General features: G+C 36.9%; 3 protein-coding genes across 5 annotated transcripts in view; 1 reads left to right on the forward strand and 2 right to left on the reverse strand.

Moving 5' to 3' along the window:
• phactr2 (phosphatase and actin regulator 2) overlaps positions 1-10,066 on the reverse strand; it is a 33,722-nt gene extending 23,656 nt beyond the window's left edge. The window contains exon 1 of one of the 3 annotated variants that reach the window (XM_043256406.1): positions 9,635-10,066. In XM_043256406.1, coding sequence (XP_043112341.1) covers positions 9,635-9,767 — 133 coding nt within the window. In that variant the 5' untranslated portion in view covers positions 9,768-10,066. Of the gene's footprint in view, positions 1-2,449; positions 2,735-9,634 lie in introns of those variants that run through there. The other 2 variants (XM_043256411.1, XM_043256409.1) reach the window with 2 other exon arrangements.
• Positions 10,067-10,655: 589 nt separating this feature from the next.
• On the forward strand, positions 10,656-14,269 carry agt (angiotensinogen). Its single transcript, XM_043256412.1, has 5 exons — positions 10,656-10,810; positions 11,879-12,673; positions 12,996-13,266; positions 13,365-13,515; positions 13,665-14,269. The coding sequence occupies exons 2-5, from the start codon at positions 11,905-11,907 to the stop codon at positions 13,836-13,838; spliced, it is 1,365 nt and encodes a 454-aa protein (XP_043112347.1). The 5' UTR covers positions 10,656-10,810; positions 11,879-11,904; the 3' UTR covers positions 13,839-14,269.
• A 229-nt stretch (positions 14,270-14,498) lies between these two features.
• Positions 14,499-22,370, reverse strand: cog2 (component of oligomeric golgi complex 2). Its single transcript, XM_043256405.1, has 18 exons — positions 21,332-22,370; positions 20,468-20,629; positions 20,285-20,350; positions 20,118-20,198; positions 19,945-20,045; positions 19,676-19,784; positions 18,934-19,113; positions 18,714-18,838; positions 18,489-18,615; positions 18,230-18,369; positions 17,040-17,101; positions 16,704-16,855; positions 16,447-16,629; positions 16,292-16,364; positions 16,050-16,192; positions 15,507-15,646; positions 15,233-15,413; positions 14,499-15,133 (listed from the first exon to the last, which is right to left on the reverse strand). The coding sequence occupies exons 1-18, from the start codon at positions 21,389-21,391 to the stop codon at positions 15,026-15,028; spliced, it is 2,193 nt and encodes a 730-aa protein (XP_043112340.1). The 5' UTR covers positions 21,392-22,370; the 3' UTR covers positions 14,499-15,025.
• Positions 22,371-22,588: the final 218 nt, after the last annotated feature.

Raw genomic sequence — 22,588 nt, forward strand, 5'->3', positions numbered from 1 at the left:
GCTAACCTTATATTATTAAAGGTAAAGCGTGCTGATCAAAATGATCACTTCAAGTCCTCTAAATGGGTGCAAGGACCGAAACGTAAATGCAACATCACTGGAAACAACGTAGGAAATGCTCATTAATTATTAACTGCCAATCTCAGCACAAAATAGCAGCTAATTATTGTTTAAGTGATGCCATTTAGTTCTTTCCTCTGCTCAGATGATTTATTTATTAACTCTAAACCCAGAGAAAAGTTCTAGCTTTTCAAAATTCTCGCACCTCATGCAAATATCTAAACCACAGAATCAACTCTGCAAATTTAAGCAAGATTTGAAGATAATCGTCTCATGCATGTTCCTTTAACTATGATGCATGAGACTTAAGCGGTTTTGTTAACCAAGCATCTCCTAAATATACAATTATAGATATGGCCTATACAAACCACCAGATGATGTATTGCTGGAAATGTTTTTGTAGACAGCTGGCTCCTGTTGGGCCCCGTTTACCCAATGATGGAACACAACAAGGTATAGCAAACCTTGTCGATCAATACTTGACATCCTGCCTGTAAGTGTTTTTCCCCAGCACGGATGGCTCTTATTTGGAAATCTAGGACATTTAATAATAGTACATCGCAGGGGGAGTGGAGAGCATTAAGTTTCACTAAGCAGGGAAACAGACGCTGATGATGTTCCCAGCATTTGGGAGGACTAACACCGTTCACCTGCCGAGGGGTGACTTGCACAATGATAAGAAGTATCACCAGGACAATAAAACGTAAGGAAAAGCTCATTAGGTGTAATGAAGGGGTGAAGTCCTACGTCATTCAGTTAAACACATAATTACTTCAGATTTATGTCACAGGACACAGGTACTGTATACAGCGGTAAGTATGCACTTTACGAAGATTAAAAAAAGCATAATTAGCATATGCACATTAGTAAGCTGTACATTTTTTATTCCTTTTTGAAATTTGTAAAGTGGACATGAAGAAATATTGTAAATATCAATATATACACCTGTTCATTTTCAAAGCTACTAGCTACTGCTTCATGTTATTTTATACTCATTTTGAGTCATCTGCCTGATATAGAACACATCTTGGGCTTTTAATAACAACATAAAAGTTTAGTTTCAGTTTTAAACTTCTGAGGAATCTGGCTATACAAGTCTACGTTATTCTTATAACTTATAAAATGAAGAAACTGGAATAAACGGGAAAACATACGTTGTCATGTCATCATTTTTACAGTGTATACAAGTGAGTAAAAAGTGTCAGGCATTACTGAGGGAACAGAAGTAGTATTCATGTGATCTCAATATGGCTGCCCCCATAAGAAGACCCATTCCATGTAAAATAAAACTGTTCACATCTCATGTGTGATAAAAACTTTTTTTTTTTTTCCTCATTCACTATACTTTTAACTGCCATTTTCAAAGCATTTCTGAATTTGTGTTTTACATGTGAAGTGCACATTTACCTTAAAGGTGTTTTATTTGAAAAGCCTTACACATATTATCAGTCTAACCTCTAACAGATCACTAACAGGCAGTCACATGCCTGTTATTTTACAGCTTACGCCTCATTTCCTGTGCTTTTTCACTGATACAGCAGATCCATTCAGTAACCCTGTGACTAACTTTTTCACAGCATCTATGAGCCACATCTCCATTCCTGCCATAAAAAGCTTACCCTGCACATATTGAAAGCCCAAATCAGAAAGGTTTTTACAAACCACTCCCAAACAAATACGAATTTGCTTTGCAAAATATCCAGAGGAGGGAGGATCCATGTGTGAGCCACAATCACGCACATATACATGCACATACGACTTTCAGGTGGGAAAACATGATATCAAAGCTGTTAGATCTTGACTGGCAAACAGTTTTCTGTTTCATGACACCTGTGATGTTACAATCAAAGTTATATTATAATTCCTGTCAGATTTTCACTTTACTTAACACAGTCACAGACAAATGATATCTGTGTCAGATTTCCCCTCTGCTGCCAAAAAAGAAATGACAGAATAAGGAACTGAACCTACTAACAGCGTTTTTTTTTTTTATGCTATGACACAGAGAAAGCATTGCAAATCCAATCGAATATCTCATAACACAAACCAAAAATAGGACAGTAATACAGCACCAGCGCTTAGACTGTGTGTGTTTATTCAATGATTAAACATCACGCTAGCTGGATTCCCAGAATGTTAGCCGATAATGAAAACATCAATACAATGTGAGTCAAGTAAAACAGCGTGCAAAAGTGCACGTGCCAACAAACCATCAATACCACACCATGACAGTCCCACACTCTTCTTCAAACTAAAACACTTATGATATGCTATTATAACTAGTCATAATGAAACACAAAAATGTTCAAACTTTCCGAGCTCAGCTGAGCAGAGTACTATCTACATGCACACATACACACACGCTTGTGTCAAAAAGTTGAAGACTTACAGGCATGTTCCATGACTGGAAGGATAAAAAAAAAAAATCAGCTGCTCCAGTGAGATGGTCCTCAGTTTCCTTTCTCACTCTTTCTTTCTGATTCCCTCTCTCCCTCTCTCTCTCTCTCTCTGACTCTCTCTCACTCACTCACTCTGTCTCTCTCTCTCCTCACTTCCTGTGGTGCTCTCGCAGCCTTCTTCTCTGCAGTGGTGCACGGCAGGAAGAGCGGCGAAGGCTTGAGGATGACAAACAGCCATTACCTCCATTAAAGTGAGCTGACTGAGCCAGTCTGAGCCCATCAAGTGGAACCTCCCAGTCCACTGGGGCTTTCAGCTATCGCCTTTGGCTACAGGGAATGGGGGTTGAGGAGGAGGGGAGAGTTGATGTAGCGTGAGACAGCTCTGTAGCCTTCATTAAATTACTCGCGTCCCGCTGAAACAGATGACTCTGGTCTTATCGCCAGCGCCGAGTTGTTTTACACGCTGCGTGCTGAGGCACAAACGTGAAGTGCTCGCCCCTGTGTGTGGTGTGCTACATTCCAAAGAAAAGTAAGCCACGCCGGGGTCAAAGCCGGACAGGGCCTCGCACAAGCGGGCTAGATGGCGTGTTACTTGTGGGTGAGAATCTTTAACAATTTCTTCTAAATCTATTTTTGTGTTGCAACCTGACGTCAAGAGTTGGCTGCAGTTCAGAGAGGATGAATCACTGCTTGAGAGTAGGTTTTTAAAGCTCACCCCTGTAGGCTGAGTGCTCACATCAACCTAAACATTTTCTTAGCACTGGTCAAAGCAACAGCAGAAGCACTATTCTCAGGAGACAAGAGTTTACTGGATGATATTGTACAATTCCAAATTTACACAGCAAAGGTGGCACAGACGTGCTTCTGGTGTGTTTAAGGGTCTTTACACAGATCATTTAATGCTGGCATGCATGCATTTAACCAGCAATTACAACTGTACATTTTCATGGTAGGTTTGAGATTTGTCAGAGCAAGTTGAATCTAGTCAGGCTTTTGTGTAGCATTATGCCTTTACTTTTTATTTAAAGGGACAGTTCACCCAAATTGTAAATTACCCCATGATTTACTCACCCTCAAGCCATCAAGCCTAAGTGTGTATGACTTTCAGATGAATACAATCATAGTTAGAAAATGTCTTTTATATTAGAAAATGTTTTATACTGTCAGTGAATGGTAGTCGAGATTTTAGAGCTCCATCATTAAAGGTCCAAATAGTTGTAAAGGGTAACAAAAAAAGCTTTCTGAAATAAAATGATTCATTTGTGTAAGAAAAAATGTCCATATTTGAAACCATATTAGTTAGCAGAAGCTAGAGGTTACGATTTATTACGTTTTGAATATTAATATCTTTGATTTTTTGAAGTGGCGTTAGATGTTGCAGTTTACGATACTAGAGCCTGAGGTGGACCAGAGCAACATATTATAGTCTCAACCAATTTAGGCTTTCAATGATTTTGGAAAACATTTATATTCAAGTTGATGCATTATCAAATATATATAGCAAAGACAACTAGTAAGACTTTTGTGGCGAGATTAAACCCGAAAAGCTATTGTTTCACTAGTATGTAATTGAACTCTTTGTAAATCCATTTGCTGACAGTAATTGTGGAGAAATTAAGATCTGTTCAGCAGCAACTATGACATGCTGTCATTTACCTAGAAAATCAGTCAGAAGAGACCGCATTTACAGTACCGCTCTTTAAGTTTGGGGTATTGTAAGCATCATGCAAAAGTTACAGGAAAAAGGGTTTACTAGTGCACAAAATATTGCATAGTTAGTAAGTGATTTTATCTCTAGTTTCATGTTAACACATACAATGTTTAGGTTTAGTAATGTAGCACAGGAAGTTGCAGGAACTTGATTCTATTCAGATGATTGGAGATTTGAGCTGTATAAATGTGAGCTTAGTGGATTGTAGAGAGCAGGGTTGAAGTTAAAAGACATGAGAAGACTGGAGAAGTCCTGTATACGTCTTCACCTTACATATACATAATTCACAATACGATATAACATCAGTACTCATTTTATACCAATTTTGCAACGGTTGTCCTATTTCTCTTACATTTACAATCAGTCAAGATAAAATAGAAAGTAGAACCATAAAAACAAAGATCTGCTAACAAACATTTGAACCTCATTCTAAGACTGAATGTTTGGTCCACAGTTAGGTGTCTTAAATAGCAGTTAATACTAGCATCCTCAACTAAGCATAACGCACATAAATGGGGATATGTTTAAAAAAAAAAAAAAAAAAAAAAAGAGTGGTGTCAAAGTCCAATCAGCACTTCTGAGAGCAATTAATTAGTGCTCCCTGTGTTGTTGAAACAGCACTGTTGCTGTTACAAGATCATAGCAACACACAGAGATAGTATTGTGTGCTTCTGGGATACTGAGAAACTAGACTGTGATATTTTAACCCAGCCAGTTTAGCTTTTGCAATTTAAGTAAACCAGTGCTGAGAGAAAAGCACACGGTGTGATGGAAACATCCCAGTCTTTCAAGTAACAGCGCTGTCATTGATCTACACTCTATAAAAGCGGCAAATAACGGATGTCAGGTTACATTATCACGCAACCAATACCTTGCATAATTGCTTTTTTTTTTTAACCGTAACCATACCGAGACACTGTCCTGCTGGTTGACTCACGGATAACGTGGCATGTCTCGAAAACGCTCATAAATGGGTAAATAAACACCCTTTTGATAAAATGTTGAATAAATGCAGATGCCATCCTCTCAGCTCTAAAAATACAACAGAGCATAGCAATTACAGATAAAAGGCATGATGGCCCATCTTCACATGTGCTCTTTGTGTGTCTGCTGAGAACGCCCACACTGTCTGACGCATAGAGCTGCTTCACGCTCCTACCAAAGAGCAAGCTGAGCATGAAGAAGAAGAAGAAGAAAAGGAGGATGGGAGAATGAGAAAAGGAGACAGACAGACCGTTGGACATAAAGGGCTCTTGTCAGGAACTACTGATATGCTAGGAATAGCTGCCTGGCAAGAGCATTCACGCCCCTATGAGAAAGAACTACATATACCTACACAGTGATGTTCTCTACAACGTCAACAGCAATGACAGCCTTGTATGCACAGCATTGCCAGATTAAGGTCTAAATTCTGGTTAGGCGTTCATTTAAAGATATTTACTTGCTCTATAGATATTAAAACATGATATATTACATACACGATTATCAGCATACTCCAAATAATCTAAAACAAGCACATTTGTCCTAATTTCTTGTTACAAATGCTGGCTTTGGCCATTTATTCTAATAAATAACCTAATTAATATGCTATTTATTTGCACATGCAAAAATTAAGAATTTTCTTATATATTTAAAAACACAATTAAAAGAGCAAAGAACATGCACTATTATTTTCTAAAGAAATCGCTTATGCTTATCAAGGCTTTATTTATATGATGGAAATACAATAATTATTTATCCAAAAGAATAATGTGAACTATTTGAATATGCTGTATTTTAAAATGTATTATTATTTATTGTTTGATAGAGTTATTGTTCCAGTCTTCATGGTCACATAATCCTACAGAAATCATTCTTATAAGGTGATTTGCTGCTCATTTCTTATTAATAATCATGTTGAAAACTGGAAACAGCATTTTTTACATTTAATTTTTTTAACATGGTTGTTACAAAAAGCTTCTTTTTTTAAATCAGTTTAAAGCATCCGTGCTGAATAAAAGTACTCACTTTTTTATCTTGTTGGCTCCTCACTGATTTAAATTACATCCTTACAATTCACGAAAAGCAACAATTTACACTTATACGCTTCTACTTCCATCAAAAACAAAGTTATATCTGTGCTCTTTAGCTTCTGTTTGATCGCTCCTATGCAAAGAAGAAGAACTCAAATAAAAGCTGACTAAATGAAAACAAAATCATGTGTACGTAAAAGCTGTTTGCTGCCATAAAAGCAACAGTGATAAAACTTTATATATCTTCTACAGAATGAACTCAAAAAGTCTCTGCCGAGACTCTATCTGCCGTGAAACTCTATTCGAAGGCATTCGTCCGGAGGTGAGAGGAACAAGCTTTTAAGAGGGTAAAGAACAGAAAAGGTTCTGTCTCCAGTGCATTGTTAGAAAAGGGCAGCCTCTCTCGGCAGCTCCGCTGGCCTCCATCTCCGTGTCATTACGTGACTAATTGTGTGCGCAGAGGGACGACACACATCCTCACACCAGCATCAAAGGAGGCAAAACCTACAAATTAATCCAAACAAACAGAGAGCGAGGAGGCTTTCTGTCGGCGCCTCTTCACCGTGTCGCACAGTATGAAGGACAAAGTGCAGGTTGCGTTGAACGCAAACGATGTCGATTTTAATGCGTCCATTTCCCTCAAAACGCAATGACGGGATCTTTGCAGAGGCTGCGCATAGATCATGAAGCGACGCTGGCAGAGAGGAAATAGATGTACACTAAGTAGCATTAAGTGGTTGCAGGAACACAAACAAGACATTATGAATTATTAATGGGAGGCTTTGTGAAAAACAGTCATGGGGTTAAACATTGCAGCACAGAATCGTTCTTAGACATCAGAAGCAATACTGAGGAGAACTGCTGCACTGCATTGGAAAAGTCTGGAGGAAAACACCCCCTGGTGGACATGGAGAATAGTTGCAGTGCAAAAATGCACTAAAATCTACAGTAGAAGTACCTAACCATGCAGCACAAAAACAAAAAAACCCTGTCAACTGCTGATAATGTGGTATATTTAAAAACACAGGTTATTATTAGGTTCAAAATAAGTGCTTTATTAATACTACAAAATGCAGGAATACAGTATTCTGCAAAATATATCATGGTTATATAAGTAAACTAAAGAAATCAAATGCTTGTATTTTTCAAGAAGCACTTACATTAAATATTCAGTAATGCTGCTTATAATTTAAGTTTAATCAATAAGTTTTCTAAATTGTTAATTACTGCTGGGAATACTTCTCTACAATAAACCTCTTGTTGTTTGTTGGTGAAGTGGATGGAGTTTGCGAATGTAAACAGTGATTTACAGATCACAGCATGTCACATCTATTTATGGTACCACTGAATATATTTTTTGAGAATGTTACTTACTAGGGTTTTCATCACTATTAGAGCTAGTCACACTAGTTCCAAGTCGTCATGAGTCCGGGGTTATTATATAGTAACAAACCTAAATCTGAAACTAAAACAAAACAGAATATTGTTTACTGAAATGAGAGTAAACTTTTTGATCTAGTTGCAAATGCAGCATAGCATAGTTAAATTTAATTTACTTTTAATTAAATTAATTAACTTAACTAACTAAAATATAATATATATATATATATATATATATATATATATATATATATATATATATATATATATATATATATATATATATATATATATATATATATATATATATAAACAATACTAGAAATGACAAAACAACACAATTGGTAAAACTTAAAATAAAAAATGAAAATGGATATGGAAAATATAAAAAGTAAAAAGTAAATAAAAATAGATGAAAACTGAATTTAATACAAATTTAAATAGCATTTAAACTATTGTAAAATAACAACGATCAACAATGAAAAAATCTTCCTGTAATTCTGTAAAACAGAATGAATTAAAAAAATTAATGATCAAAATTCATGTTTAATTTTATAAAACTGAAGGATGAGTCACAATAATCTTCTGTACTCAAAATCACGCCAAAAAATGCTGTCAACTTTAAACTGTACTGAACTGTGAGCATGAAGGCCAATGTCTGAAACAAAACTATGAAGTCCTTAACTGTTTAAAGACACACGATGCACTTTAACCGAAGTCATACAACATTAAGTTTTTCTATGATCATGCAGCCAGTAACAGAACTTGCTACAAAAATGATAAACGACTCAATTTAAATCTAGACCATAGAAAAAAAAAAGAAAAGCTTGAGCTTGGTTAACTGAAAGGTGAGCTGTCAGGAAGTGGGTTTTAAACTGTCATTTCCAAAAGACATCTCACTCAGCTCAACACTGCCAAGCATGTGCATCAAGTAATGCAAAGATATGATGCTTTATATCATAAAAAAAACTGAACTGGTTGCAAGATGAGGATTGTTCACAGAGGCAATTTGCAAATACACTTGCATATAATCCTCTATTCGCCTTGGGCATCTGACCTATAAAATGGACGTATGAAACAGAGCTACTGAACTCAACAATATAAACCTTTCCACTGTCGGTACATCTAAAAACTTTCCACTTTTCTTTCTTTGTCATATATCAGAGATTGTGGTTAGAACACGAATGTGTCAGACAGCTGGGTTTAGCATGGTTTAAAGGTTAGAGAAAATGTGGGTGATAACATTTAAACCAGACTTTCTCTGAAACTGTTTACTAATTACAGTTGGTTTAGAAATTATATCTCTCCTACGTGGTAGGAGAAAGAAACCACAGAGCAAAACCTTTAACACAAGCATGTGCAAAACAGTATAAGAATTACAGTATTTAAAATATGGATGAACAGGCTTCAGTTATGTTTTGGATCAAGCAAAACGAACAGAAAGACAAACCGCATTAAGAATGCAAATACATGCCATTTATTAATTTAGTTTGCTTATTAAGCCCGTTATTTGATTAAATTAGCAAATCTTAACCGTGAAATTAAAATACATCATACTTAGTTATTCTAACAGTCGTTACAAAATGTTTATTTTTTATGGCAGCACATGAAAAAAAGTGTTTTATCGTTTCATCTTTTACAAGAGGAAAGCCAACAGCCCCGCGTGCATTAGTTAGTATCCTGTTTAGGTTTAGAGCAAGGTCTTAAACTCAAACCAATGCTTGGACAATCTGTTGCATTTAGGCCCATCGGACATCATTTTCACACATAGTTTTACATTACATGTACAAATATCAACATATTGTCATCATATTCATTCAATGGAACAATATTTGTCATTTGGGGTCACACCTAACGCAAATCATTAACCTTTTAGACACTTGAACAAGTAAGAAACAAAAAAAAAACTATGTAAACGAGAAGAATATTAATGTAAAAGTATCTATTATTTCTAAAAATACTCCAGCCATTGGAGTTCACCAATCGTTATTGATAAAGGCATCACTGCACCAACAGTTGAGCTTGATTTAATAAATAAATAAATGGTAAATAAATATACATAAACATCCTACCTGAGCAGGCTGAACGGAGTCTGGTCAATATTCTGGATTTAAAAGCAGAAGTGTCACTTAAAGAACGAACTCGAAGTACAGGAAACACCTGGGGGAAAGTCTTGAGGTATGAAAAACTATCTTCCTCCGCCATACCGCTTGTATTTTAACTTCTAGACAAGCTATAGCTTCGTTTCAGTATCCCGTGATCTTGCCGTCAAGGTCACGCTGATGAAATGCCAAATGCTGTCCGTTTATCGGCTGCAACGAGGAACTCCGTTCACCCGTTTAGGAGAAGTTAACTGCCAAAAAACACGAAGTCGACCAGCTACTTCTCCCCGAGTCTCATCAGAAGCTGTGCTTGTCTCTCCTCTGCAAATAAACAGAGGATTTGCATTACATCAGCAAATGAGACAGAAACGGAAACACCTCTATCAAAATGATAATCATCTACAAAGACTTTTATCTGAAGGAAGATAGAGGTCACGCTCCTTCCATCTGCAGGCAGTACCAAACCATCCCTGTGGGGGGCGACACGGACTCCTAATACGAGATTTTGTTATATATATATATATATATATATATATATATATATATATATATATATATATATATATATATATATATATATATATTCAAAATATAAAAACTAAATTCCGTCCGTGTCGCCCCCCACAGGGATGGTTTGGTACTGCCTTTCTACTAGGGTAAGATGACCTACGACAATTAATGTATGGTTTGGGATTGAAACAATTAGAAAAGAGTATTGCAGATATAATTTATGTGTATGATATGATACAAGAACCTGAAAAAGCTTAGGCTACTTAAGCCTTTTGAAACAGTATACTGAAAAATTTGAAGAAGGTCTTTAGGCAGTTTCATAAGGGGTTAAATGACTCACTCTGTTTCCTGTTTGTCATCTTATGAAAGTCACGTCCATGTCTTAGTGTTCTCTCCCCACCGATCAGTCTGACATCATGTTTAAGGTAAATATGGTAGTGTGTGGTTTCCTCTTACAAAGTTGTTTATCAACACACAGAAGCTGGTTTGAAGCTGAATATTGGGAAAATCTGTGTCTCAATACTGTGTTAATGTATAACTAAGTGGACTGGTCATCGTGCAGTATATGTTATTTAAATACTGGGTAGACCCTCAGTCCACCACAGTCCAGCTCTAGAATCAGCAAAGCATCTGAAGGTAAACAGGAGATCTTCTTTTCTCACACCTTTATGACTGATTATCTCTATGTCTGTGATTATAATTAAATAATCCTGATAAAATGTTTGACCTCGTTGAATTAGACTAGGCTTAACAGTGATAACTGATCCAGACATATTATTGCATCTGTTTTGCTCTGGATTTTATATATATATATATATATATATATATATATATATATATATATATATATATATATATATATATATATATATATATATATATTTATTTATGTATTATTTATAAGAATCACTGGAATCTGTTAATTTGGTGGTAAAAATATTTTTATCATCATCAATGCTGAAAACAGTTGTCTTGTTTAATATTTTTGTGGAGACTACAACACATTTTAATTTGAATCTGGTAATAAGTGTAACAACAAAAATGGGCAAAAACATTTTTCTTTTGCTGAAATTCCCCAAATAAACTGACTGAGTACATACTAAAATAGAATAATTGCCCAAAATGTTGTAACGCTCAACAGAAAAAAATAATGCAAGAAAGCTCTTGTCTTGCCTACTTTTTTATTTTTGTATTTGTATTTTGTGTTTGGAGATCGTCCATTTTTCTAAGGATTTTTATAAATGAAAAGAACCTTTAAAACAACAGAATTTATTTGCCGGAAATCTTTAGTTAAAAACTGTTTGTTTATTGCCACAAAATTCCTTTTAAAGAATCAAGGATTTTTTTTCTATTATACTACCATAAATCTGAACTGGAATGTACTGAACTGTATTTGTCTCTGTGCTTCTTTATCTGAGCCATGTGTTCTCTGCTCTTTGGTTCAGTAGGGTTATTGCCCTCAAATGCAGCTCAGTACAGAGACCTCGGCTGCTGTAATGCAGAAACTGGTCAATTTATTCTGTGAAAAACGGGGGTGGAAGAGCACAGATCAAGCAGCCACAGCAAACAGCCCCCTGTTGGTTTTTAAGCACAAAAAAAGTGTTGATATGTCTATTCTAATTCCACGTAACATGTGGTAAGCTTTGCTAGTACTCATGTAATGTCACGTCTATTTCATACTCTAATTAGTTTAATATCTAATAGGCACACCGGAAGAGCTTCCCATTAAGATGAACAAGATGTTCTTCACCCTCTTAATGGTTTCCTGCTTTGCGATAGGAACAGCCAATCGTGTGTATGTCCACCCCTTCAACCTATTTAGCTCTGACAACATCAGCTGTGAGGTTATCCAGAATGAGGAACGCAAGCCCGTTGAGACGGTGCATCCACTGACTCCTCTTCAGGACAGCACTGAGCCGGACCCACGATCCGGAAGCACCACAGAGAACCTGAAAAACCTCACCCAGCGGACCGCTGTGTTAGCAGAACTGCAGAATTCACTTGGGCTGCGCATGTACCAGTCACTTAGTCGTACACAGAAGCATGCCAACACGCTGCTGTCACCCCTAAATGCCTTTGGGGCTTTGGTGACCCTCTACCTGGGAGCATCCAAAAAGACTGCCGTTTCCTACCAACAGCTGTTAGGACTCAACCTGGAGTCTAAGCAGGCCGACTGTGCGTACTTCATTGATGGACACACGGTGTTGCGTACGCTCCAGGCCATCAGTGCACAGGCAGAACAATCGCAAAATGAGCTCAGGACCCTCGTGTGGACCTTCATTAACAGCGACGCAGACCTTTCCAAAGACTTTTTACGTGGGACACAAGATTTCTCTGATGACTCTTTTGTCCGAGCTGTGGACTTCTCTAACGCGAAGGAAGCTGAGGTGCAGGTGAACAACTTTATTCAGAAAACGTCAGACAGCAAGGTTAAGGACCTGTTTAAGGATGTTACTCCAAAAACAGATCTGCTGTTTGCTAGTTCAGTGCATTTTAAAGGTGAGTGAATCAATAATTATTCAGAAACGTGATTCTGAATTAAATTAAGCCTCATTAAATTAAATCTTATATGTTCTTTTTTTTAAATAAAGTGAGAAGTTGTAAAAATATGTAGCTAAAATAAACTGAGTTTAGAGGGAGAAAAGAATTGTAGCCTATTTTTTTTATTGTTTTGCACAACAGAAAACAATGTAGAAAATAGATTCATCAAGGCACTCCAGAAATGAAAAAAAATACCTGCTGTAGGTTGGGATTTTTTTTTAAAAATGACATACAAGTAGAAAAATAGCTTATTCTGCACTAAATCTGTAACGTTTTCCAGGTAATTGGAAAATTGCTTTCCAAGCTGAAGCAATCAGTGATCAAAAGTTCTGGACCCATGAGAACTCAACTGTTGAAGTCCCCTTCATGATGCACACTGGAAACTACATGTACTTCAATGATGTTGGCAGGAAGTGCTCTATAGTCAAGCTTGGTCTCGGGGAAAGGACCTATCTGCTGCTAGCGCTGCCTCATGAGGGAGCTAGCCTGGAGGACATTGAGAAGCAGCTCCCAACAATCATACCTGCATGGCATCAAAATCTAAAAGAAATGTGAGTAAATGTTTCTTCTGAGAAAAAAAAAAACCTCTGTAAGTTGTAAATAAAATAACCTCAAAGACCAATCACTTGTCACTTGTTTGTGTTGGCAGAAATCTGGAACTATCTTTGCCCAAATTCTCCTTGACCGCTGTGACAGACCTGAGATTGGTTTTATCAGAAATGGCAGTAGAAAAATACCTCTTGGGCTCCGATGCCAACTTCAGAAGACTGAGCAGCAAGGAGAACTTCACCGTTGATAAGGTAAAATACTGTTTAGAGCAACTAAAATCAATTAGGATCAGTAAAATCTGACTATAATCAAGTTCTGTAACAATTATAAATAACTACCTTTATAACCAACGTGGTCCACACTGCTCTTTTTATAACAGTAACCTCCATGTATCTTACAGGTCCTCAACAAGGTTGTTTTTGAGATGACCGGAGGTTCAGAGGTTCAGAACAGAACTGAAGATGAACCGGTTCCCCATAAAGTTAGGATCAACCGGCCCTTCTTCTTTGCTATTGTAGAGGGCAACTCTAATGCCATACTCATGCTAGGCAAAATCGTCAATCCAAAAACTTAAAAATTTGTTATGGTGGTGACCTTACATTATATTACAATATAAACAGTGTTTTAGAGTTTCCATCCAACTAACAACTATATGTTAAAACAATGGATAACGTCAAGTCAACCAGATATATCTTTGCAACCTTTTTACAGATTTTTAGGACTTGTATGTTTTATATTTTAGTATCTGCTAATTCAAAATGTTTAATATAGAGTTTGTTTCTATTCATAACATGGTTACTTGAATTAATTGCAATTATTTCAGCATTTAGTATTCATAATAAGGAATACACAAACTCCATTTATGTACTGTTAAAAGAAATTAAATTTGAATATTTATGAATAAATATGACGTGGAGGGGTGCTCGTTTTTATCTTAAATTGTAAAATGATTAAATAAGAATGTAAGAAACCAGAAAGATTGTAAATAAAAGCAACTGTACAGTATGAAATGTCAAAACGATCATTGAACAACCTACATTTACTTTACCCAGTAAGGAGGGGTTCATTTAAGCAAATGAACAATAAACAATTATTGAGGAGAATGCTATGAACAGACACCTAAAATTTAAAATCACACACACTTAAAGAGCTAACTGATCTTTCCTAAATGTTTGATAAGGCCATTTTAGTAACAAATGAACTCACTATACACACTGCACTCACAAACATTTCATATTGTCCCAATTTTTTTTATTGTTTAATCTTGGTTAAGTCTTAGTCCCATTCTTACCAGGTGAAACAAACTCCAACACCTAATTTGAAAAAAAAAAAAAAAAAAAAAAAAAACCCACCTGTAATTTAAACATGAAACCTCTTTAGCGTTTGTACTGTTGATGTTATTTGGCAGGGTTCACCCAGAGTTAACATCTGAGAAAAACAGTTTCTGACAGATACAACTCCAGCAGACTCCAGCAGATGAGTGCTGATTGGTTCATACAAAAAACTCTTTTCATTTCTCAAATAAATCTGAACCATAAAATACATGGCTTTTTGGCCATATAATCCCATATAGTTCAACAATAAATAACTTATCAGGGAGTAAATCACATTATTTTAGTGTGCTGCTCCTCCAGACAGGTCGAGATAGCTGCTATTAGAGGAGTTGAGGGATGGCAAAACTTCATAAAACCACTCCTGGAGCAGATACTGAGCCATGTGGCATCATTCAGATCAGTAACCATTTTGGACCCTACTTCTGCTTTAGGACCCTGTCTGTTCCGCTGAAGCGAGATCTCTTGCTTCCTGTACCAGTTCCAGCAGAGAAGAGAACATGGTGATGTCGCTTGGCTGAAGACCCATCTTCTGAATCTTGAGTAAAAAAAAAAAAAAATAAGTATAATTAAGCAAACCTGATAAGCACAGATAGGAGGCGAAAACCTAATCGTTCATCAAGAACCATGTTCATACCTGCTCTCCAAGATACTCCACATCCAGTGCCAGCTGCAGGCGGATCTTACTGTCGTCTGAAGGCCCTGCATTGACGCCTACGGTGCTGGTGGTGGTTGTTTTCCTAGCCTGTTTCAACCTTTTTAGACTTTCCTCCATCTTCCTCACTGAGCTCAGCACATCCGATATGGTCTCAAAATATCTATTAAAACACAGAGGTTATTTTTAAACAAAAATCTAGAATTAATAAACTAGTTAAACATTTCCGAATCATAAAAGTTCCTTTCTGCTGTACCTGTGGGTGCAGTCTGACAGCGTGACCCGGAGCCACTCTTGAATGATGGAGTCTTTCACCACATTTTTGGAGTCGTTGACCAGCTGATGGAGAGGCTGAAGTGCGTTGTCCATATAGGCTGAGGCTCTAGTGGGCACTTCCTATTAATGAGAGAGCAACTAGAGCTCAGGCCACAGCACATCTTTTCGTAAAGGAAAATGTTAACTAGCAAAAGGTTTTTAAATAATGTAACAGACGCAGATTTCTTTCAAATTATGAGAAAACAGATTATCAAAAATAATAAAATAGGATAGGCACTTGGTTCTCTCCAGCAGATGTTGATCGCTTATTCCTTCCTACTGTTAATACATTCTTTTTAAATGGATAGAGTCATGAAATAGTTAACCAAGTAAATATTGTATAGGAAGTCAAGCAAATAATTTATAAACATTTCAAAACAAATCAATCCAAATGCGCTTTAATTTCTACCCAGCCTGTCCCAGATCTTGACTCACTGATTCTTTCTGCACAACTTTTAAATATTACATGGGCACATAACTCGACCTTGTTAGTCCTTCGATAAAGTCGCGGGACTTCCGAAGCGTTTTTCAGGAAACGAACGCTCCTTTCTGTTAGATGCTGAGTCATTCTGCTGTTCAGTGTGGGGATGCAGCTGGACAGGGAAGCGCTGGAATCCTGCAAGGCTTCTGGAGATCCACACAAGAAGCCAACTTATTACTTGACAATATTAGAAGTGGCATCAGAATCTTACAACATCAGAAATGGCTTCAAACTCCAGAACAAACCTGAAACAACAGCAAAGTTTTTGAACCCAATACTCTCCAATTTGGCCTTGATCATCTCTGTGATATCTGGAATCTGGGAACAGAATGAAAGGGTTTCTCACATAAACGAGATAAAAATGAGACCGTGTATATCAAAAATATCAAATTTGACGTACCTGTCCTTGTAACTTATCAACATCGGCTGCAATGAAGACGAGTTTCTTGGTAGATAAAACAGTGGAGCCGCCGGTTTCGCTGTCTGCATCCTGTGATGTGCGGCTGGACGTGGAGGAGGCGGAGCTTGGGAGTGGTCTGACTGAATCTTTGCTAGTCTCTGGAGGAGGTGATTTTGTTAAAACCTGTGAGACGAGAAAGAAAGACATGAATAACAATCCTACTGTATTTCATATAATTTCTGCCAGGAATGCTTTACCTCTGTTAGAAAGGTGGCGTATCTGGAAATCAGCTGCAGTGTTAGTTTCCAAAAGCGATGAGCAAGCGGAGGCAGGTACACCTGCTCTGCCCAGCACCTGCACAAACAGCTCCACAACACCTCTGTCACCTGCAGGTGGTAGCTGCTGCCCGCTGAGTTCATTAATACAAAAAGCAGACTGAATATCAGTGGTGATCAGTTACTCACACTCTTGTAAAAGTGACAATTATGTTTCTCATAAAAAGCAAACAACAATAGGTTAAGAGATACACAGAAAAGGTAATACACCAAACTTCATGTGCCTTTATTTTTACATGAACCCAAACACTCACTTACCTGGAGCAGTCTCTAGTCCATCAGAAATGGCACTTTCTAAACTTCCAGCAATCTCCTTGAACCTGAAAAACAAGGTCCAGGCCAAGTCAAGACAGCTGTTGCCAAAGTGGGCTTCAAAGTGGCCTCTGCTAAATAGCAGTTACATTGATTCTTAATGAAGATCTCATTCAAAACAGATTTCCAGTACAGGATGTGCAAATATGTTTGACTTTTTTGACAAATACTTATTCTATATTAAGCAGAACATTAAAAAAAAATTGATTTGTGATCTGAAAGGTCAGACTGGTAATGAAGACACCATTACGCAAGCCGATTATTGACGGTATGTATATTCCATGTGGGCTGATAAACAGCAAGTAAGGGGGAATGAAACAAAGTGACTAATGACACATGAATACACTCAAACCTTTACACACACACGCACACACATCTCTACTTTACTGTGTTGGAAAATTGCGTAACACCACCCACCACCATGTCATGGAAACGCTGTGTGTTTCCAAATATGGTAAGGGGCGCAACATTTCTGTCGCACACTTGATAGGTGGCCAATAAGAGCACACTGCCAATGTATGGTACATGTGGAAATAAGTTTTTCGAACCTTAAACCACATAAACGCATTGCATTGCATTTGCATCATATGACCCCAATAAGATGTCTTAAAATGTTCATTAACTACAGTAAATAGCACACTTAGTTTCAAATCCAGTATGGTACACCATTAAACAAATACACAAGAGCTACTGAAGAACCTTAATTCTAAGAAAAAGCAAACAAAATTTACAGGCTTAACTGGCTTAAACAAACTAAGATAGCAGTGGACTTTATAACCAGCGAATAGCGATCAAACATCACAGAGCAAAGACTATTCAGACTAAAACACAGATCGATTCATACCCAGGGCAGCTATCTCTCTCTAAATATATTGTACAAATAACAGAATACAAGCTGCAAATGAGATAAAAAATAAAAATAAATAACTAACTGAGTCACTTCCAAATTTACAGGAAGCAAACAACCATTTAAAGGAATCTTTATCTGTGATTTTTCGTGGGGGGATACACTGTTTGATGTCAATAAACTACCACAGTACAGAAAACAAAAGGGTCACACAGAATTTCCAGGTTGTATTGACCTAAAAAATAGCCCATGAACAGAAAGCACTGGATTTCAAAGTCCTCATACTCACCGCAGCTGGAAGTACACGGGCAGGTTCCACTTGTTGTGGAAACTCTGGTAGCACGAATGCGCTCGCAGCCTCTTCACGCTGGCCTGGGACCCACACTGCCTCTCAAACTTACGCACAAAATCCATGCTGACAGTGTACCTCTGCAAAACAGAACAAAGAACCATTTAATGAGATGTGCACTCCCATTTTAAAAAGTGACTTAATTTAAAGGATGCAACAAAAAGTAAAAAGCGCTACGGCAAGTTTTCACTTTGCTTACCTCATAAAATGCATCTGGGTTTCCAGGATTGAAAAGGGAAGGGACTCTTTCCTCAACACCTCTAATGGTCTCAGGCCAAACGGAGTTCACCAGGAAGTCATATCCTGGAACAATGTCGGCTTTATCACTGAGCATACAAAAGAGTGAGCTCGTTAAAATGTGCTGCGTGTAATATGACAGCAATGGCACAATGTTGTAAACGTTCACTTTTACTGGCAGACATACCTAGAGATTGCTCCGCCAGTCACCTCTCGCAGCAGTCGACAATGGTGAGGCACAAACTCCAAGAGCTTTGAGTACATCATCTTAAGACCGTTAGGGTTGGACTTGACAAACTGTTTAACTATAACCTGACAAAAAAAAGTGGAAACCTGCATTCGTACATTGTCCACGAATTTTGTATTCGTACGTGTGAATCTCATTATACACTGTATGCAAAATCTACCTCATCCATGTATGGTTTGACTAAGACCTGTCCGACCAGTGCCTCTGCGTCCCTGGTCTTATCAATGGTAGCATATGTCCTGAGGCAATGCCGCACAATATCTATATTTGACGTCTGCAGGCCTTGGATCAATAAGCCTTCCAGGGACTGCTGAAGCATAGCTGTGATACCTGCTATTCTCTGAAATACAGATCGAAGCCCATGAAAAATCAGTAAGTAGATATATGATCCATGGAAAAAAAAGTATTGGGACACCAGATGACCACACAGACAAGGTATTCTAAATACATTAACATTAATATGGAGTTGACCATCCTATGCAGCTATAACAGTTTTTCAGTGTTTTTGTGGGAATTTTTGCCCATACATCCAATAGATAGATAGAGTAATGCTGGAAAAGAAGGCCTGGCTCACAATCTCCATTTCAATTGATCCCAAAGGTGTTTGGTGAGGTTGAGGTAAGAGATCTGTGCGGGTCAGTCAAGTTCTTCCACAACAAACTCTGGCAGTATTTATAACACTCTCTCACACATTCACTACTGTACTTTGTGAAGAGAGGCTAGCATGCAGCTGCTCAGTCATAGACAATCCAGACTGCATGGAACGTGAGGAAGACCGATCGATCCCAAATTCAGTCTGATCAAAACTCCTGAATTAAAAGGTGTGTCCCAATACTTTTGTCTATATAGTGTAAATACACTCTCCTACTAGCTAAAACAGAATGGGTTATTTTAAGACTCACCGGTCTGACTTTATCAAGCAATGGCATTCCTTTGCTCTGGACTGCATGAAACTGTAACTGGTTGAACTCCGTGGCGATTCGCTCTAGAATCTGACCTGCCAGAAGAGGACTTAAAAACACAGAACAAGCTGTTCATTCAAGTGCAAAGTAAAATGCGAATAGTACATAATTCTTTCCTTAAACCATGAGTTTATACAACTTTAGACAACTAACTTTTCAACAATAGTGTATTTGTCTCATTTTCTTGTCTCTTCCACTACTTCACATACCTGCTGGTCTCCAGTGATGTTGTATCTTTGGTGTTTTGGTGAAGAATTTTCTCAATCTTCTCCACTGACCTCACAACTTGAATGAGCCTTAGCACACAAAGCTACAGAAGACACAGTGTTGGACAATATGTGCGTAGTTGCATAGCATTTTAAGTTTTAGCACCATAACTTACCTTCTTTTTTTGAATATCATCTTGTTTGGATAGCTGGGTGTCGATAGCTTCAATAACTTCATTCACAGACGATCTCAAACTCTGTACATGAGAGAAAGATACTTTAAGTAGATAGTGACTAAAATATACCCAATCCATGCGTATACACTGATGTGATAAGCACTTACCAGCACCTCTTCACGTAACTGGCCAAGAGGGACAGAGAGCTGATTAAGGGCTTTATCCATCCCAACCTAAAACACAGATACACAAACAATAAGCCTACAAAAGCATGTTACAAAAAGCCTTTTGCTTCAGAATAAAACAAAGCACAATATGCCGCATGATGTTCTGAAAATGCAAGGACTCACAAGATTTGTGGACAGGTTAACGAAATCTGCATAGTCTTTATTGATAAGCTCGACCATGGCGGTTTTGAGAAGTCTGTAATATTGCTCCAGATCTTCACGCATCTCCTCCAGCTGGACACGCTTTCTGCAATCGGCCACAAATTTGTCCACGTCGAAGTCATCCTGCATGGAAATGTACAAATAAACAGAAAAATAAGAAAGGTGTCAAATAATGCCAAGCACGCTAAGAAACTGGAAAACTGTCAGGGGATGCTTGTAAAGAGAATGTTTAAATGTTCGCACAAATAGTCTGAGCTTCCATTAAGAGCCTGGACAGCGATTTAAAATACATTTTAAAAGACAAGTATCAAGACGCTAAGAGATTCTGAACTTAATTTCAACTTGATTACATTCACCGATTGTCTTTGATGTAAAATGCTATACTGTGCATGTCTGTGTGTCTTTGACTCCCCGGGTGATAAGGTTTACTGGATCAGAAAGGTCACTCATTTTATCAGTTGCGTTTTGAGGTATGTTTAATGTTAAACTCCAAAAAAGAGAGTCGCATTTGGAGAGCATGGATTGGCGATGGCTAAAACTTTAATACTTCATGTCCAACGGGTTTTATCTTAATCAAATGAGCATACAGCATTATAAACACATTAAAGGAAGCACCAATTGTCAAATTACTGTGGTTTTTTGGAAGCGTACATCACTGGGGTCCCAAACCTAACATCATACAGTTCATCTAAACACAGTTGCAAAAACTAGCTCGGGCAGTACTTAAAAAATAAATAAAACACCAGCTCAATATAAACAGCTGGTTAAGTTGACAGCTGAGTGCAGCTCTCTTTTCAGTTGATATATTACTAGCAGCTCACTCACCTTCATAAACTCGTCTTTATCGAAACACAAAGAATCGGGTCCCTTCGGTAAGGTCATCATTCTTTTAGGACGGGCCACAAACAAAATAATCTGCAAATATATTTGTTTAAACGTGAAGATTACTACATTTCGTTAAAATGACAGAGAAATCGATTTAACTTCCGCAAACATGGCACGCGCTAACGAGTGTGTGAAAAATACAAAACCCTGCGGTCTCCGAAATGGAGAATAGCTGAGAATAGCGCCCCGATTGACTTCCAGCGGTACTGCAGCACGACTACACTACATAGTAATGATAACTAATTTAAAAACAAATTATTTATTATAAGACAAGTATTTTATGCTGCGAATAACACATTGTTTTATTAATCTTATGTAATCAGTGTTATGATACAATAACCATTTGTAAACTACAGAGTGAAAAATTATTTTAGTAGTGGCTAAAAAGACTTGAAAAGCTGCAATCACTATACTAAAGTAAATTCTGCAAATATTTAAATCTTATATAATAAAAAAAAAAAAAAAAAAAAATTCTATGATACAAATGTGAATATGACAAACATAACTGGATCTCATTTGATGCTAAACTGGAAAATATAACTAGCCTACCCACAAGCAGTGTTGGGAAGGTGACTTTGGAAATGTAATAGGTTACAGATTACAAGTTACCCTATTTAAAATGTAATAAGTAAAATCATTAAAGTAATGTAACTGATCATGTTTGATCACTTTATTCGTCTTCTAAATTTGCAACAAATGCTTTCATTTGTTAATCATTTTGAAACATTTAAAGCAGGCAGGGTTAACCTTACAGCAGTAGGCTACTCAACACTGATTACTGTCCGACTTGAATTAAATGAAGACTATAAAACTTATTTCAAAACACAGACACCACAATATTAGACTTTAGCCCATTTTTTATACCTTGACATTAAAACTTAAAAGCTTATTTAGAATCATAGCAAAAAAAAAAAAAAAAAAGTGTAATAGCTATGATATTGTTTTTGAAATCAAATCTTTGCAAAGTCATGACAGGAAACTTACTAACAATGCTTTGGGGGGGAGTTAATAACAACAACAACAATAATAATAATAATAATAATAATAATAATAATAATAATAATAATAATAATAATAATACAATTAATAACGATATTAATAATAATATGTTATTATTAATAATATTATTAATAACAATATTGTTATTAATAATACTACAATTGATAATAATAATAATAATAATAATAATAATAATAA

Source organism: Puntigrus tetrazona, chromosome 13 (assembly GCF_018831695.1).
Source record: "Puntigrus tetrazona isolate hp1 chromosome 13, ASM1883169v1, whole genome shotgun sequence".
In the NCBI taxonomy this organism is placed as follows: domain Eukaryota; kingdom Metazoa; phylum Chordata; class Actinopteri; order Cypriniformes; family Cyprinidae; genus Puntigrus; species Puntigrus tetrazona.

Coding starts and splice junctions, on each gene's coding strand:
- agt (XM_043256412.1), top strand. CDS start 11,905: ATGAACAAGATGTTCTTCACCCTCTTAATGGTTTCCTGCTTTGCGATA. Junction 12,674..12,995: donor TAGTTCAGTGCATTTTAAAG/GTGAGTGAATCA, acceptor AACGTTTTCCAG/GTAATTGGAAAATTGCTTTC. Junction 13,516..13,664: donor AGAACTTCACCGTTGATAAG/GTAAAATACTGT, acceptor TGTATCTTACAG/GTCCTCAACAAGGTTGTTTT.
- cog2 (XM_043256405.1), bottom strand. CDS start 21,391: ATGATGACCTTACCGAAGGGACCCGATTCTTTGTGTTTCGATAAAGAC. Junction 20,046..20,117: donor ATGATATTCAAAAAAAGAAG/GTAAGTTATGGT, acceptor TGTCTTCTGTAG/CTTTGTGTGCTAAGGCTCAT. Junction 15,134..15,232: donor TGGAGTATCTTGGAGAGCAG/GTATGAACATGG, acceptor TTTTTACTCAAG/ATTCAGAAGATGGGTCTTCA.